At 41.0% G+C, this 18968-nt stretch overlaps 1 protein-coding gene across 4 annotated transcripts in view; it reads left to right on the forward strand.

Annotated features, from left to right (window-relative positions):
- Nucleotides 1-7387: 7387 nt before the first annotated feature.
- The window catches only part of LOC134428674 (protoheme IX farnesyltransferase, mitochondrial), a 96291-nt gene continuing 84710 nt past the window's right edge, over nt 7388-18968 (forward strand). For 3 of the 4 annotated variants that reach the window (XM_063175557.1, XM_063175558.1, XM_063175561.1), the window contains exons 1-4: nt 7388-7475; nt 8621-8745; nt 10215-10539; nt 17508-17632. In XM_063175557.1, the coding sequence (XP_063031627.1) occupies nt 7433-7475; nt 8621-8745; nt 10215-10539; nt 17508-17632 (618 nt within the window). In that variant the 5' untranslated portion in view covers nt 7388-7432. The remainder of the gene's footprint in view (nt 7476-8620; nt 8746-10214; nt 10540-17507; nt 17633-18968) is intronic. The other variant, XM_063175559.1, reaches the window with a different exon arrangement.

Genomic DNA, 18968 nt, shown 5'->3' on the forward strand with positions numbered 1-18968 from the left:
TGTTCTTTACAATTCCCTTCTGCTTCTGTTTCTACCTTTACAGTTGAAGGTTTTACTGTTAATTTTAAAATTAACCTGGCACCAGGTCAGATTTATCCGTAACAGAAGGTGTTTGTTCCTGATCTGTCCTTACGGCTCCTCTGTGCCCTGCCTGTATTCAGGTCTTACTTTGCTGTTTTCCAGAGGTGCAACTGTTACTGTGTTGGATCAGACTGGAATCCGTCTAGCCCTAGCATCCTGTCTGTCACTGTGGGCTTTGGAGTTGCAAAAAACCCCAAAATCAACATTTATAGGCCATCAGCTCTCATCCCCCCAGTCTTGCCAGCAATAAGAACACATTCAGTGGCTCTGTCCCACTGCACTGCTATTTTTGCTCTGCAGTTCACACTGGCTCCAGTTCAATTTTAAATTTTAATCCTTTCAAAGAGAAGTACAGATGCAGTACTTCTCTTTGAAAAGATTTACTATTAATCTCTCTGGTGTCTGTGACAAAGGACAGTTTCTCAGCATTACCTCAAATGTTAAAATATTAATGAGAGAAGAGTCTGGTATCTGGCAAAGGTTGTCTGCTAGCATTGGAGATGGACTTAATGATCTCGTTGCCTTTGCTACTGAAAAATGAATATCTTACACAGGAGAGATTAGACAGGCCTGACACCTTTAATAAAATGGGGCCTCTATTTCTACAGATGTATTTAAAGTCATTTTAATCCTTTCATGTTTTATGGAATAGCAAAGCTTTGAGTGAATCTATTTAGAATGGCCTCTAAGCAGTGTATTAGGGTTTTTTTGACCCAACTCCCATTTGTAATGTGCTCACTCTTTATATCATGTTTATATATATATATATATAATTCTTTTCTACCCAGATGACTTTTTGAAATGAATGGCCATAAAAAGTGCAAGGTTGATAGTGCAACACACCAAGATTTTGGAAACAGGCTGCCTGTGGGCATCTTAAATCTCCACCTATGAGCAGAAACAAGCAGCCTGGTTTTCCTGTACTCTTGGCATCAGTGATCCCACTGAGCCCCATCTCTGCTAAGTGTCACCTTGTACCAGGACACAGCCACTGTGAGCACAGACATCTTTGAAGAGAGACTGGCCACGTCCAGACAGTGCTTGGTGACCACTCTCAGCCTGAGTCAGTACCCAGAATGGTCCACAGGAGAGCCTGGAGGCCTTGCCTGAGTATCTGTACTGGTTTCCCTGGTTAGGGATGAGGACAAAGCTGCTGTTATTGAAAACTCTGAACATTCCATCTGTTTCAAAGGGGGAAGGCAAGGCAAGGTAAGGTAAGCTCTAGGTTCTTTCTGGCATCTCCCTGCCAATCTTACAATCAAAACACACTTTGGGTGGCACGGGGCTTCCACTGCTTCTGCTACAGCCTAATATGCCAGTAAGGTGGATCCTGCCCCTTGGGGAACACTGCCAACCTGCTCTTGAACAGAATATAAACATTTAAGCCACTCACATAGAAAGTTGTGGCTCTGAAATGTCTCAACAAGAAAAGATGGGTCCGGAGCAGAGAACCTGTCAACCACCTCCCTATCCACAGGTCTCAATCATCTCCATGCTGTGGGAGGAGAACAGAGAGAGCACTGGTGAGAAGGATGCCCATGTAAGCTCTCTGAGTTCACTGCAGAGAGGTCATGGCTTTTTAATTCAAGGGTTTTCATTGTCCCATCTGGGGTCCTGGTACAGTTTTCAACTGAAGAAGTGGAAGAGCCCATGCTTAGGGACAGGGAATAGGAGGGGAAGGCATTTACCTAGCATGCATTAAGGATAGGAGAGGTAAGAGAGAGGTCCTCACCCAGGAGATGGTTTGACCTCTCCCTTGAGGAGGCAGGGGCTGTGTTGTCCCCACAGTGCAGAACCATCCTGCATGGACACGCAGGGCTCAGCTCCATGGGCTGGCCTCAGTGAACAAAACACTGACTGTGAAACCCCACTGTGTATCACCAGGGGCTGCCTGTCCTCAGCCCTGAATTAAACACTCAACCCTCTGTCCATGCAATACTGGGCCAGGTGGACGTCTATGAATAATCAATCTTTTAGTTAATGGCTAATTCTCAAAAAATCTAAAAGCTCTGTTGCTTCAGCCGTGCTCCTAGAATTTAAACATTTTTTCATAGAAAAGGAATATAAAGTGCCCAAAAACCTACGTGAAGGATGGGGACTCTCCCATTTCCCTGCAGCAGGTTAGGAACATGGGAGATTAAGTTCAGTTCCCACAACTGCCTGGTTACAATTTGAACTCTTTTCTCCCACATAATAGCTCCAAGAAGCAGACCATTTATACATGTTCAGGCAAGCTCCATCCATCCCATCAGTGGCACCAGTTCCACTTAGTGCAAACTATTTACCTGGTCACAGAGACAAGGACTGACCTCATGGGTCTCATGTTTTGGACTTTCCTGTGAGGAAGTTACACAGCACATGTTCCCCCTGACACAACAGGACACATGAGCTAGGGCTGCTCATGTCCATTGTGAGCAGTGCCAACCTTCAAGATGCTGGTAAACCAATTCTCCATTTCCCACACTCCTTTGAAGTTGAATTTGCATTTCACTTGCTTTTGTTACAGTGCCTAAAATGAGCTTTCTATTTCCTAGAGGAAGGTGAATGGAGCATTGCACAGTCACACAGTTTTGGTGGATTGCCTGAGAAGAGCAAGCTATAAACTTAGGCTTTGATTACCTCCAGCCAAGAGCTTGGTTTGAGAGCTGGAAGCTGGAGCTGTGCCTGTGTGTAGTCATACAGGCATGTGGAGCACTGGGTTTCAGTCCTACACAGAAATGAGGCCCCCTTGCACATGATTTGGTCAAACCCTCTGTCTTTTCCCCCAAAAGAAACACAGAATCACAAAATAGTTTGGGTTGGAAAGGAAAATATAGATCATCTCATTCCAAACCCTCTGTCATGGACAAGGACACCTTCCACTAGTTCTGGTTGCTCCAAGCCTTGTCTAATCTGGCTTGGGACACTTTTAGTGATTGGACAGTCACAGTTTTTGTCGGCAACCTGTGTAAGGGCCTCACCACCCTCCCAGGGAAGAACTTCTTCCTAATACTCATTTAAATTTCTCCTCTTTTAGTTTAAAACTCTTCCCTCTTGCCCTATCACTAAAACAGAAGTGACATCTGATCTGCAAACACAGATGAGTTTTTAAAAAGAGCAGCTCCTGCCAGCAACAGCACTCTCGTTTCTATAGTTTGTTGCAACATCATAGGATAAAAAAAATTTATATTTGCAGGTGAGCTTATAGAGAGCTGATTCATGTAGGCGCAGCTTCGGTCTTTCATGTCTTTTAGGCACAGTCCATGTGTTATAAACACCAGGGCAGCAGGTTAGCAGCTCTCCTCATAAAATGAGCTCAAAGCCTTTCCCTGTTGCTATGCTTTTATTTTCCATTAATTTCCACCAGCCATTCAGAGGCTGGTGGAAATTAATGGAAAGGTGACCTGCACATGAAAACTTTTAATTAAACCACTAATACAGCATCGAATAATTTCTTTTGGAGGTTTAGGCAGCCTGTGGAAGAAGAAATGAGTTCTGGGAGAGGAAGACAGTGTTTGTCTCCAGCCCTGGAATTTGTCCATTCATCAGTCATCCCAGGACTTGTAGATGATCCAATTGCATATTAACAACATTGGCCATTCCTCACTAGAAATCAGTTTTAAGAAGTTCTTTAAAAGAACATTAATTAATCTTTCTCTTCCCCCCCCCCCTCCCCCCCTTGCTGTGGATTTTTATCACCCCTAGTGAGAATTTTAGGGGAAATTGTTTTGGAATGGCTGTTTTCCAGGGGAAGCAATTTCTTTTTTTTTCTGTTAGAAATTCAGATTAGTCTTTTTAAAAATGAGTATCTAAACTCAGGCTCCCAAACTCACAGCCTAATTTGCAAGTTGAGCAACAAAAGGACATCAAAGGAGCTCAGGAAGTCCAAATACCCCCAGTTCTTGATGTACATTACTATGAACTCTGGAGTTCCCTGTTTTTATCGCTCCAGCTTAGCCTCAACAGTGCAATAAACCATTGACAAATGGCTCCAGCCAGATTTCCTGAATTTTCTTTGTGACACTGATTCTACTGCAGACAGTATATCAGGTTACCACTTGGGATTGGTGCTGTTTTACTTTATCTTCCTTATGCAAGTATAAATGGATGCATCAGCCCTACAGAACTAAAGGGTATATTTGCAGGGAAATCTTTCACATACCTTCTTCTCATCCTTGTGCAAATGGCTGTGATGGGCCTCACACTGGTGGCTTTTCCTCACTGCAGCTCCACTGACCTCAGCAAAAGTGTCTTCTGATTTACGTTATGAAGATCAGACCCAGCCTAAGTTCACTGGCATTTTATGCCCCTATTAGTTGCTCATGCTCATCCAAGGGGACATGAATCCTCTTTGTACATGAGGACCTCAGAGAACCAGATACTCCCCACATCAGGGCTTTGCATGTTCCTGGAGATGCCAGCAAGCAGCACTTTCTGAGATTTCTGAATTCGTATCTCTTTTCTTTTGGGCTGCAACGGAAGCTTTCCTAACACTTTGTATGGAAGTGGGAGCCATCTTCATCCCAGCCCACTGCACAGTGGGGAAGCAGGGAGTGGTCCCTCTCTGCCATTCACCAGAAGAGTTCCCCAGCCAGGAGGCAGGACTCTTTATCTATCTCCCATAGAAGCACTACCATAAAAAATTCTCACTCACAAAGACATGGAAGAAATCAAATGTTGCACACAGTCACTGCGTGCCAGTGTTGGCTTCTGGCCATGGGCATCCACGTGGGGATGTGCTGTGTGAGACTATGAGTGATGAAGAGGCACTTACCTATTGCTGGGAGGTACTGAACCATTACTTACCATTCTTTGTTCCTGTTCATATTCAAAAACCTCATAGCATTATTTTGTTAAATGAGTAGTTGCTGGTCCTCAAAGAAAATATTTAATTTTCTATAGCAAGTGTGTGCTTCTAACACATCCAGCCCATCTGGTCACACCCTCATATGTTTGAATATGTTTGAACCCATTTTAACTCAGCTAAGAAACAACATTCTGTTCCTTCTCGAGCAGGTACTAATATTCTCTGGCTCTGGCTTGCAACTTACCTTTGCACAGTAAAGAGAAATTCAGCAACTATCAGTTTGCTATTGGGATTTCTAAGCAGGTGTAAATTTAAGGGCAGAACAAAGGGCAAAAACGAGAGATGCAAATAGAAACTGCGAAGTGATATATGCTCGGTGATGAGAACTTGAAGTAAAACCGGATATTAACTGTAAGAAATGTGAAGTCCTAATTTCTCCCTAGCTCCCCAAATAGAAGGAAATAAATGCTTTGAAGTAGGATATTCTCAGTGAATTAGAGTGAGTGTTTTCATTTTATCTTCCTAATAATGATTTAAGATGACTTTTGCATGAATTTAAGCACTATAAAGAAATGAAAGCCTGGGAGGAAGATGGTTCCGAGGAATATTTCCATGAAAAAATATTGAGAGTGACTTTCAAAAGCATTTAAGTGACTTATAGCCTACATCTTCTGAACTTAAACTCTTTGGAGAAAACACTTTAAAGATGCCTGGGGGTGCAATTATGCCTTACAGCTGGAGCAGTCCTAACCATTCCCCTCCCTTTTTGTTCAGACTCTGGTCCAAGACCCTTTCTCTTTGCCCTGCTTTAGCTTTTCAACCTTTACAATGGTGCCTGTGCAGGACCAGTTCAAACAGTATAACCAGCAGAATTAGCAATTTCTCCCTTTCAGTTTAGCAAGTTGAATCAGCTTAGCAAAGGATCCAGCCACCCCCAGAACATGTATGAGGGCATGGTGCAACAGGACAGCTGCAACAGCTCTTCAATATGACCCCCTGAAATGCGTATTTTATGCAAGGAGTATAGAAACCAAACCTTCCATTTCAAAAATGACTCTAGAAACTAAACACTTTTTTTTTTTTTTAACCAAGAATTTGGCTCATTAAAGCTCAGGTTCTTTTGGGAATGAGACTCCATAGAATTACAGCAGTGATTCATTTTTTATTAGCCCTCTCTTGGCTGTTTTACAAGGATTTTGCACTGTCCCAATGCACTCCTGGTCACCTCTTGCTGTGCCAGACTCCACATCCTGGCCACAACTTTTCCCTGGGGATGAGCCAGAGGATGCAGCAGAGAGAACAGCCCCCATGCCTGGCAGAGGCCATGAGGAGGCTCCAGGCAGGGCTCTGGGCACTTGCTCATGGGAAAAGTGACTGAGATCTCCCATCTGGCCCTAGCTCCCACTGAAAGCTGTCCCCTGTTGTTGTACCCCAAAAATGACACCCTGGTTCTTCACTCAGGCTCACTGGCTGGTTCACTGGGTGAGTAACTGCTCTGGCACTTTTGGTGAGATTGTTCTGCAGGAGCAATCTCACCCACATCTCCCTCCAAGAACTGTTTTTCTTAGCCATAACAACTTTTGATAATAAAAAGTCCTTAATTCAATTTTGAAACTTTTTGTTTCATTGCAGTGTGCTGACAACATAAACTGTATAATGGTCATTTATCTTTTCATCTCAGGGTTGATGATACATCTCATGCTTTGGACTTGCACAACTGATCTTGTTTGTACATCTAAATTTTCTTCCTCGTTATCTGGAATGTTGTGTCCAGTTCTGCGCTCCTCAGAAGAAAAAAGACAAACTACTGGAGAGGGTCCAGTGGAGGCCACAAAGATGATGAAGGGTCTGGGGCATCTCCATATGAGGAGAGACTATGGGAGCTGAGCCTGTTTAGTTTGGGGAAGACTGAGGGGAAAATCTCATTAATGCATATATGTAGCTCCAAGGATGCCAAGAGGATGTTGCCAGATTCTTCTCAGTGGTGCCCAGTGACAGGACAAGGAGCAGTAGCCATGAACCAGAACATATTTAATTCCACCTCAACATGAAGAACTTCTTGCCATGGAGGGTGGCAGAGCCCCGGCACAGCTGCCCAGGGAGGGCGTGGAGTCTCCCTGTTTGGAGACATTCCAGTGCCACCTGGATGTGTTTCTGTGTCCCCTGCTCCGGGCGACCCTGCCTGGGCAGGGGGCATTGGGCCGGGTGATCTCCAGAGGTCCCTTCCAACACAAACGATTCTGTGATTCTGTTATTTTAGGTCGTTTATTTCTTACCGGTAGAGAAAAGCCTTTTGACTCCTTCCACGCCGCTTTTATATATTGGCCTGGGGAATTTCAAACTTCGGTATAAAAAAAAACTCCCACTCCCTCGGGCACGGCCACCCCCGTCGGCGAGCAGCCCAAGGCTCCAGGACGGCCCGGACACGACCGCCCCCGGTCGGGACAGCCCCGACATGGCCGCTCCGCCTCCGCGGCAGCGCCGACCCGGAAAGCGTTTGGAGGTCGCGCCGGCAAGATGGCGGCGCCCAGGCGGTGAGGGGAGAGCGGCGCAGCAGCCGCGGCCATGAGCGCCGCCCGCAGCTGCCGCCCGCCCCGGGCGCTCGCAGGTACCACGGAGCCGTAGGGCGAGAGGGCCGGTGTGCGGGCAGGGCCGGGACGGCCCGGGGCTGCTCTGTGGAGCGGTGCCCGGAGCCTGCAAGGCTATGCGTGTGCGTGTCCCCGTGTGCGGCGTGTCCCCGTGTGCCACACTGCGCTGTGTGTCCTCCACACGTGTTTGACTTTGGGGCTCTCCTATGGCAGCTGCTTCCTCGCCAAGATAATCCTGTCGATAGTGTATATAGTAGTGGGACAATACTGTGTTGTATGATGCTCCATCACCAAGGCTGCCTGAGCTCAAGCAGCGTTTAGACAACCCTTTCCAGGTCAGGGTGGGATTGTTGGGATGTCCTGTGAAGGGCCAGGAATTGAATTCGATGATCCTTGTGAGTCTTTTCCAGCTCAGGATATTCTGTGAAAATACTTCTTACTGATGCTCGGGAATTTGGAAGAAACGCCCAAAATTATTGGGACTTCCCTACAGTGTAGTTTAGGGCCTCTTGCGATAAGAAAGAAAAAGGGGGGTTGGAATGTGTCCAGGGAAGAGAACGGAGCTCAGGAAGGGTCTGGAGCACCAGAAGCAGCTGAGGAGGCTGGGGGGATCCTCAGCTTGAAGAAAAAGAGGCTCAGGGGAACTTCCCATTCTCCGCAATTCCCTAACAGGAGGGTGCAGCTAGGTGGAGATTGAGCTCTGCTCCCAGGAAGCAAGGGACAGGATAAGAGGAAGCAGCCACAAGTTGGGCTAGGGCAAGTTTCTGTTGGATATTAGGCAAAATTTCTTCTCTGAATGGGTGGTCAGGCACTGGCACAAGCTGCCCAGGGCAGTGATAGAGTTACCATCCCTGTAAGGGGTAAAAAGCCATGTGGATGTAATACTTGGGGACATGGTTCAGTAGTGGACCTGGCTGTGCTGGGTTAATACTGAGATTTGATCTTCAAGGTATTTTCCATCTTTAAGGATTCCATGATTTTGCAGTGTCTTGTCTTTCACCTGGAGAAACAAACATTTTCCATTACCTGACCCTGGTTCCCATTTGTGGGGGTGTCCTGTGTCACAGCTGACAATAGGCACTGTAGTCTCAATTGGAAGCAAACTCAGTGGCAGAGAAGAAACTGGAATCTGCTGTTATTTTTTTTCTTGTTTTCCGTTAAACAGGATTATTTGTGTGGCATCTGAGGAGCGCTGGTGCACGGCAGATACCATGCCGGTTTGTGCACCTTTGCCATGTGGCCAGCAACAAATTGATTACGTTTCAGTACTTCAACTTTCTCAAACGAATGGTAAGTCAAGGAGTGTATCTATCCCCTAATTTTCATTCATCCCATGTGATAAGTCAAAATGGAGATTAGTTGATAAGAGTAATTTTCTTATCAGCCAAACTCAGCTAATTTAAGCGTCTCCATTTTTCACTAAAACAGTCAAAGCATGTGGGGTCCTAAAACATCTCAGGCTGGCGGAAACCTTCTGTAGCAAGGACAGTGCCTTGTGTTGCAAAGTCTCCCCTGCTTGACAGGAGGCTTCTGTACCCTTGAAATAGGGCACTCACCTCCTGCTGAGAAACTTGACATAAAATTATTTTTAAATAATTATTTATTAAAAAGTCACTTTTTATAATAAAGTCACATCTTGGCTAGCAGTCATACAAGTAGTAGATGGAACTCACTTGTGGAGGTGGTGTGTTCTCAGTTCATTGGTTTATTTGAGTCAAAATTCCTGAGCTCATTAAATTAATGGGTTATATTTACAGTGTGCTGTTAGTTTTAGGTATTAAATAAGCTGTAATTATCATTAAGCCCCTTGAAATTATGTCATCTTCTTTGACCAGTTGTATCATATGGTGGTGGACGGTAGCAATTTTTTAAAATTGTGCTGCTGGTTTGAAGTGTATTCACATTGCTCATTCAGAGTTGCAGACCACTCTTCCTCATTGTAATTACTACTGTACACTTGAAATCAGGATTGGTTGAAAGTTCTTTATTTCTATGCTTCTGGTGCTTGAAATAGATAGAATATTTGGGGGAAGAAAATATGACAAGAGAATTTAAATGCTCTTTTTCTTATTCTGTGTTTGTTCTGTGAGCTCTAAAAGAGAGCAAACAACTCTATTCTGATTTATTGTTCAACATATTTTCCTTTGAAATTTTTTGTCTAATTAATTAAAAAAAGTTGGCATAAATAATAATAGACTAATATGGGAGATGATTTTTTTATCATAGGTGGTAGATTGTCTTTTTTGGAATATTTTAAATTTTTTCATTATTAAATATGCATAAGTTTAGTGCTTATGTTTGGAAACTGAAGTTGTGTGGGCATTTGTATATTTCCCTGTTTAAAGGTGAATTTTGTTTGGTCAAAGGTTGGGCTCAATGACCTTGGAGGTCATTCCAACCTTTATTATTCTGTGAAATTGATCAGTTGTAAGTTACATTGGATTACGTAGTGGTTTTGAATATGAACAAAGAGTTTGCTGTTGTAGCTGTTGGGGGGGAAGTAAACATTCAGATGCAATTTTCCAAGCTTACGTAAACATTGATTCAGCTGTGAGTTGTAAAGCTGCTTTTGTAATAACTAAGCCAACTTCAGAAGTCTGTGTGTGAAATAAGTGTCTGAAATTCAGATTAACTCAGTTGTGTCATAGAAGTAATTCTCGTAACAAGAATAAAACAGTAGTAATATTCTTGGTGTTAATAAAGTGAAATGGACAGAAATATCTTTATCTATTTGTTTTAACATTTCTCATTGTATTTAGTATGTAACACAGTGCAACAAAGACCTCAGTCAACGAGCCAAGCCCAAGTCCGATTCAATTGTGTCTCCTTTTCATGACCTTCAGCAACTGGATCAGGAAAAAAAGGTTGTACACAAAATTAGCTCAGCTTCACCTGTTCCTCAGTCGTGGTCTGAGATGTCAAGCAGAAATGAGTTGAGAGAAGTGAAATCAGCTGCAGAAACTGAAGACTCAGTCATACCAGGGGGAGCTGAATCCAAGGAAGACAGACAATGGAAAGAAATGAAGCTACGGCTGGATGATTTGCCAGGAATTTTGGCACGCTTGTCCAAAATCAAGCTTACAGGTATTACTGGTAATTTTTTCTCATTTCTCTGCATTCTGCTTGAAGCAGAATTCTTTGGGATGTTACTGGTATGGTTTAGTTTTGCATGTGATAATTCCCACTTTATTGATGCTAAGTTGGGTCAATTTCAATCAAGTATGTGCTAGGAAAATTGTTTTATGGAAGCATTTAATAGTTGTCCCGTTAATTTTGTTTAAAAACTATGAGAATCAGCTAGTTTCTGGGAAATAAGCAAGTGTTAATAGACAGACTACAGTGAAACTGAGTAAGGAAGTGAATTTACAAATAATGTGTTCAGTATTTGAGGTTGTCTTGCATAAGTTTTCCAGTGTTTTGTCTTATTTACATACCTTGCACTATAGTACTGCCGGTTGTGAAATTAGCACTAGAAGTCCCAAGGTAAGATAATCCAAGTGGTTTCCTATATTAGAAAGGAAAATGTTTGAATCTGACTGATTGAATTTTGTAAAAGAAGATCTGATTTACTTTTCAGTCATTGATAGTGTTGTCTTTTCAAACTGGCAATTTGTTAAGCAATTGCCTTGCAGCCTTAACTACATTTTGTCTTGTTCAAGTAATAATACTTAATGACTTTATGTAACTCCTTTGCCAATAGGAACAATTATAAATTACTCCTTTGCCAATAGGTAGTGCTGTGTATACTTTTATTTCTAAGGAGGCTCTAATTATCTGACCAAAGCCTTACATCTTGTCTGTGATATAAAGTCCAAGAACAGAAATGTAATTTCCTAAGTCCTTGCCTGGGCGCTCTCCAGTTGGTCAAGTGAATTCCTCATAACAAGACTGTTCTTTGCTGTAAAAATTTGTTATAATGAATGTCCTGAATTCAGTTTACTTTTAAAACCTTTTTTGTCTTGCAATGTATGAGTTTTCATTGTTTGTTTTTCTGTGGAAAAATCTTGCTGACCACATAGAGTGTGTAATGGTAATTTACATTTTCATCTGTGTTCCTGATAAATCTTGTGTTTTGGGCTTGGCACAACTGATCTTGTTTGCACATCCTAATTTTTTTCCTCATTGTTTTTAGAAAGCCTTAGGTCATTTATTTTGTGCTGATTAAGGGAACAGAGAGAAAGAAAATTGACTATTGTTGAAAGCACTTGAGGTTTTTTTTATATGTTTGCTGATGGGTAAGCTCAGTGCTTGTACCACATCTCAGTGTTACTGGTGCTTCTTGAAATGGGAGTTTCAACAACTTCAGCAAGATGGGAGAGTGTCATTTTCAAGAGAAAACAATTTCATGAGATACATTTCTGTGTGGCCTCAGAGTTGCTGCAAAACTCTTCAACAGTTCCTGGTAGCCTCTTTTAACTAGGCAAGCACCACTCTAGATTTAAAATAGGGTATAGAAGGCAAAGGTTAAGGAATTTGATTCCCTTCAGGACTATTGTTTTTTATGACAGTGCCTTTTGAAGTGTAAGCTTGACTGCTAGTTTCTGAACAGCTGTACAATTTTTAATCAAGATTGCAAGCCTGTTGGGAAAGGGACTGTGATTTTAGTCTATCTCTGTCTTCTCATGTGCTTGGAGGAATTCTTGATCCTAGGTAAATGTAGTAAACTTCATCTATTGAGAAGGTATAGAGAGATACAGGGAAAAACTTACCCTCTTTTCTCGTTGTGATCTTTATGTGTTTGGTGTGCAGATTTTTTGTAAGTGGAAAGTGTAAAAGAGTAAGTTGGATGAAGATGATTTTGTAGAAGGAGAGTTCTATTGTTGTTTATTTCATGGGATAGGATAGGACATAAGCAGGAATAAGACTGTGTGCAATATGTAGAGCAAGGAAAATTTTTAACAACTTGTGTAATCATTTAGACAAATTATATATTCTGTAAAGACTGTGGTGTTGTAGTTCTTTGATTTTTTTTTTTAAAGAAGAATATATTCTCTGAGGTCAGTTTTTAAGTTGCAAATGTCATTCAACTCAGTTCCTTTCACCCGTGAAGTTGTGATAGATCTCATATCCTGTGTGGTTTTTTTGGCAGACACTTTATTTATACTTTTTAGAGTATAAAATAACAAAAAAACAAACTCTGCATGATGCCAAAATGGGACTTCCTTATGCTCTGTTCTTTTCCTGTTGCTGCTGGAAAGAGATTTTTTTGTTTGTAGTATGAACTGTACTTCACCTTGGAAAGGAAATGAGTTTTGCTATTTCCATGCTTCATGTAAACTGCAGCTTTTGTGACTCTGCCGTTAGAAACTCTGCCTTAAAAACAGGAATAGATTTTTGTTTATATTCTTTTGCCATAGAAAACAATTAGGGAACTTTTCATTAAATGTCACGTAATCTACCTTTTTGGGTTCAATTTTCATCCATTCCCATCTCTGTGGTGTTTTATGTTGGCTGCTCTCTGAACAGCTGTATCCTACCACCCAGGCACTTGGAAAGCTAATGCATCTGTCTGATAGATTTTCAGAATTATAAATGCATTGTTTTCAACTTGATCCTAAAGCTGCTGTGTAACTGAAAATAGCAGAGAGACAAGGGAAGGGATGGGAATAAGGAAATTCCAGCAATTTGTAATGCATGCACACACTAGGAATTTCAGGTTGTCTCGTCTTCTTAAATTTAACTTCAAGTTTAGATTTAAGTAATGTTTCCTCCAAGGATTACAGATGAAAACTCAGATGAACTATATGTAAAACCACAGGAAAATCAAAGTTCAGTTTTTAGTTTGGGCAAACTGATGAAAGCATGATACGAAAAATGATGAGTATTCCCTTAGATAATGCTCTAGGGTTTGTGGACATTTCCTTGTTGTTGCTCCTGTAGCATGTTGGTCTTTCTGTGAGGACAAGCAGCTAAATTGGAACAGGCTGTTCCATCCCTGGAAGTGTTCAAGGCCAGGTTTGATGGGGCTTGGAGCAACCTGGGATAGATTCCACCCCCCTCCACCCCATAGAGGGTTGGAAATAGATGATGTTCAAGGTCCCTTGCAACCCAAATCATTCAGTGATTCCATGATTCTGTGATGTACAGCACCTTGTGTCTTTGAGAAAAGACTGATCATGGTGCTCAGTGCTTTAGTGCAACGGCAGGGTGGTGATCAGTCAAAGCCTGGACTTGTTGATCTTGGAGGTCTTTTCCAACCTACTTGAATCTGATTACATAGCACCTGTCTAAGATGTGGGTCAACGTGTGCAGACAAATATGCTGATTTCTGAGCATTTTCAGTTTTGAAGACTAAACTAGAAATTTTTTTCATACATCTTGTTATAAGAAAATAATTCTGTTGTGAATACTAGCAAACAGTATTGGATGTATTGCTTCTGTATGGATTTCTGTCTGTGGAATAGTGATCCTCTAGCACAAATGTGCTGAACCTGAAACCAGAAGCCTGAGATATTTGGTACTGATTAAAGGTGTGATTGTGAACATCCTACTTCATCTCTTGTCTGTTGTGTATTGGTGACACGATGATGAAGATCTGGTTTTGCAGACTGACTCTTGATGCTTACCAAACTGCAACAATGACTACATAAGGGGTCTGTGTTGTGTTTGTAGGCTGAAGGTGTGGTAATAGCTGCTATAGTAAAAAAATGCATTTACTATAGTGGAGGTTTTCTATGTTCCCAGTTAATTCTGGAATAATAGTATTTATTCTTTAAATGAAAACTTCAGTATGGCCGGAAACTTTGAAAAATATTTATTGGTTGTTACTGTTCTGATTATTACCAGTTTACCTATATTAACAGTTCTAAATATATTTAATATACTTGTCAAAGTAGTTCTTTTGTGATTATTAAACCAGTAACTATTATCCCATCAAAGAAACTAAAGCATTCTGGCAATTGGTTTTCCATGCTACAAGAAAAGCAAATGAAATAAAAAGAAACCATTACTGTAGTTCATTTTTAGCAAAGTATTTTAAAATTGTTTGATGGTAAGAGGTTATCTGTTCTGTTTGTAATATTGCACTTGAATTTTGAATAATTTGGTGCAGATTTGTTTCAAATGATTTCCCCAAGTTTAAGTTTGCTTCAGGAGCGTGGCCTTTATTAATGTGCAGGTTATTATCTGTATCAACACTTTGATGTTCCCAAACAAACCTGGGTTTACAAAGGACTTGTTGGTTAGATGAGGATCTCTAAAGACTGCTGCTAGAACTGGCTTTCTAGAAACTGAAGTGTGAAAACTCAGGAAGGAGTATTTCTTCAGCTTTTGGGAAGCAACTTTCTTTTAAGGGCTATAGAAACTTTTGCAGTAAAGCAGTGAAATTGTTGAAAAAAAAGTAAAAATGCATTTGCTTTACTCCTTCTTTATGTACTGATATATCACCAGTACAGGAGTAGAAGGGAATTCCAGAGCAAGATTGATTTGCTTTGGCTTTCTGTGCTTTTATTTTGGCTTGGCTACTTTTTAATAGTAGGTAAACAAAATATGGCATAATGATTCACATGCTATAAATACGAAAGATTTATATAGGCAGAACACATTGTGATGAAGTGGAAAAGGAATGTAAAGAACACACTAAACTTTTGGACTGTGTTTTTTATGCCAGAAACATTATAATTCACTCTTTGTCACCAATCCATTAGCATTTTCTTTTTCATCTACACTGACGTGGGAGACAAATGTCCTCTGTTAATTTTTGTTAAAGCAAAAAATGTTTAAAAGACTGAAAATAGGGCTTAGGCTGAGATCATAAGTTTAAATCTTGGCTTCTTTTTGAAGAGCGTGTATAATGCCAGCTCCCATCAACAAGTCTTGAAAGGATCGATTCCATCTATTATGCAATAAGGTGAAGTTAATTTGGCCCCTAATGCACTAAACTAACAGGGATTAAAAAACAAACAGAGTCAGTGACCTCATTCCCTTGATGTGATCTCAATTAAATACACTTTTCCTCCATGAGGGAAGTTGAAGAGTAAATTATTGCTTCCACAGTTAAAGAAAATAAACTTTCCAATCCAAAGGGAGCATTTTCCTATTTACTGCTAATGTGCTGTATTGGAATATTTGGGCGATGAGGAAAGCAGGGGATGCCTGGTGTGCAAACCCTGCCCAAACAAGAAGAAGTACCTGCTTTAGTGAGATATGGGAGAGGATGTACTGCAGCCTTTTTAAATGAGATCCTGATAAGTCATGCTCAAATCACTGGCTAAAATTAATCTAGAGAAATCAATGGGGACTTTAATTAGTGTTGTAACTGTACAGTGTTAGAATTTCTTTGGGGTCAGGGTAGTGGTAATGTTACACTGACTGTTTGCCAATCCATTCCACCTTTCTTCTCCAGTAAATGAGTTGGTGTTTTCCCCTAATAAATTGGTGTAAAGTGCTCTCTAAGATAAGTTTTAATTAAATTCTTGTCTAGAAGCGAGCATGTGATTTATTACGCAAAAAAAATGAATGTAATCACTCTTGGAAATGCAAATGCCACTGTTCACTGTCATTTTCAGTGCATTTTTTGAACTTTCTCAGTTGTACCAATGCATTTCATGTTTTTTTGTGCATTCCTAAGGAGGATTCAAGAGTTTGGAAACTAACATAGTGTTGTAATTATATAATAAATAGGATCTAGTCTTTCAGAATGATCATTACCTTCATGTTCATTTGTCTGGTGAGGTAGCAGAATCTGTGATTCTTTCAGAGCTGCTCAGAAGGGTGAAATTTTGTCATAGATCCACTGTATTGTAGAAGTAGCCTGTGAATCCGTAACAAGGCTATATAATTAATACTTATTATATTATGCATATTATTATTATAATATTCAGCCATCAGTGGACTTTAATACTTAGAGAAAATTTTTGATGAGCAGCAAGTTTTGTCCATTGTGTTTTCAGGATTAAATCCTAAGTTTCTTAGGCAGGCTCAGTTCTTGAAAAGAGCACTTTTCATGTGCATCCTTACTGGCAGGTCTCTGCCATGACATTTAGTATTTCATCCCAAGTAGTGCTGCTTAATAGATAATCCGGGTATTTTCAGTCAGCAAGATTATTTATTTGTCATTTAACTTCAGACAAAAAGGAGACTTCATAGAAATCAGGAACATAAGAAAATTTCGATACTTTGATTTAAAGTAGCTGAGATCTGAAGCATGTAACTACATCAGAACATACTTTAAATACCTTCTGTTTAATAATTAATAATTTCAGATTGTAAGGTTCAAGGTTATGAGCAAGATGTTCCATAAGCGTGCTGACTTTCATAGTATTTGTCATATCATACTATTTCTTGCCAAAAGTTAGTTTTTTGAGACCTATTATTTGGCTAATTATAATACTGAGATTAAAACTTGGGTAATTTTTATTTTAAGGATGTGGTTTGCAGTACTGTACTAAAGTTACAATTTTTCATGACAAAACTGAAATTGATTTTTTATGAACCCACTGAAATTTTGAGGCCATTAAGTGTGGTTGGGTCTCTGTGATGATATAATTGTTCTTTCAGCCCAAAATGGGCGTGTCAAATAGAAGCAGTGGAAACAGAGATTGTGCAGTGAAATTTCTGCAGCTACATGCCCCAAATATCTTTTTGACTTTGCACTGCTTAAATTCCTGCTATAATTTGATATAAAGCATGTATCTCAGTGTGGGATTTTTTTTTACTCTTTTTTCTTCTGCATTAGACTTTGCAGCGATGTGTGAGTTACTGGAACAAATATCTGTCCTGTGCATGTTGTGTAGGGCAATTTGGTCCTGTAGGAAATCCATAAAATAGGGAATACAGAGACACAAGTTGTATCCTTACATCTTCTGCTAATGTGCTGCTGCTTTTGGGTTTCTTATTTCATTTCTGGCAGTTCTCCATCTCATTTTTTATTTCTTTATGTATAGTGTTTGTATTAATTGTATCCAGTTCCTGGAGCTAGTGTGAACCATAAAGATAGCAAAAAGTTAATCTGCACAAGAGTTTTTTCAGGGTTTGAAAGCCATAACTCTAGTGTTATGTACAAAGATGGTTTCTTGTTGATGCTTTGAACTGTGCTCTCACTTGCGTTGCAGCTCTGGTTGTCAGCACCGCGTCCGCTGGCTTTGCCATGGCCCCAGTCCCTTTTGAGCTCACCTGTTTCCTGCTCGCCTCCCTTGGAACTGGCCTGGCATCCTGTGCTGCCAACTCCATCAATCAGGTCAGTCCATCTCTTCATCTGTACAGCAAACCGGTGTCATCCTGGCTTCTGAAACGCTGCCAGGAGTGTGACTGGATGGCCGGGAGTGCTGTGCCTTCAGCTGCTGCCTGAGCTCTGAGCTGCTAAAACTGACACCACAGAAGTAATATATGCCTGAGAATTCAAGTGGGGTTGCTAGGCCCAGTTTGTTAATACAGAATGGAGTTGATGAGGTTTTAAGCCTCCCAATAATAATGTTTATCTTGGTAATACCCAAGCCTGGGTCCCTGGAAATGACAGGAAGAACTGGGTAATTGGAGTGTAAGAATAGCCAGTGGGGATCCAACCTTATGGGCTAGATTCTTCAGTTGTGTTACTGTATGACCTTATTGGATCTGTCTTAAGAGTGGCTCAGATCCACTTAAAACATCTATAGTGGGACTTCAGTGGGATTTTGTCCAGGCTGGGATCATGGTATGTCCGGCACATCTGCAGAATGAACCGAGAACCTCCATTTTGTGGAAGTTGTCCCATGCCAGAGATGTTCCAAGTGCCTGAGCTTGAGCTTCCCTGTGTGTGTCAACAGGCCTGTGGAACTTGATGCTGATCTTGGCTCTCCTGCGCTCAGTTGTGAAGCACAGTGGCTCTTGGGCTCTCCCAAAGGAAAGCCTAACTAATGAACAGGTTGTAAAACTTGTGGTGCTGAATGGTGTTTCAAAGTGTAGTAGCTATGGTCGCTTTCAGTTGTAAATGTGGCCTGGAAAAAGAAGGAGCAGCCCAGTGCCACTACTGACAGCACTTCAGGTTTCAGCAACCACTTGTGACTCCTGGAACTCCAGTAATGGAGGTTTCCTGGGATCCACACTCTGGAGTCAACTTGGTTGAGTTGGGTTCTTTGATGTTTACACCTTGTAACACCTCAGTTGTAGGCATGTGGTGTGTTTTTCAGGATTGCACCCATCAGCACACATTTTGCTCAGCCTGGAGTAAGTCCTATTTACTGTTTTTACAGGTTTTAGTGTTTCTTTCACTGAGCTTAAAACTGGGGCAGGCAGCTAACTCTGTTTTCTCTGCAAAATGGGAAGGACAATGCATGATGTTTAATTGCTTGGAAATGTTTATGTAGCTTGCCTAACTTGGAAACGCATAAATATCCTTGAAAAATAATTTTAAATAAGTCACGCTATTTTCTGAAGAATGCATTTAGTTATCATCTACATATTTTTCACACAAAGACTGGGAAGAAAGGCTGTCATAACTAAGGTGAGGTTTTGCTGGGTTTTGGTACAATTTTGGATGTACCCTTTTTTCTTCCATTTTTTCCTTTACTACCTTTTTAATAAGAAAAAATAAATTT

This window comes from Melospiza melodia, chromosome 24 (genome assembly GCF_035770615.1).
Source record: "Melospiza melodia melodia isolate bMelMel2 chromosome 24, bMelMel2.pri, whole genome shotgun sequence".
Classification (NCBI taxonomy): Eukaryota; Metazoa; Chordata; class Aves; order Passeriformes; family Passerellidae; genus Melospiza; species Melospiza melodia.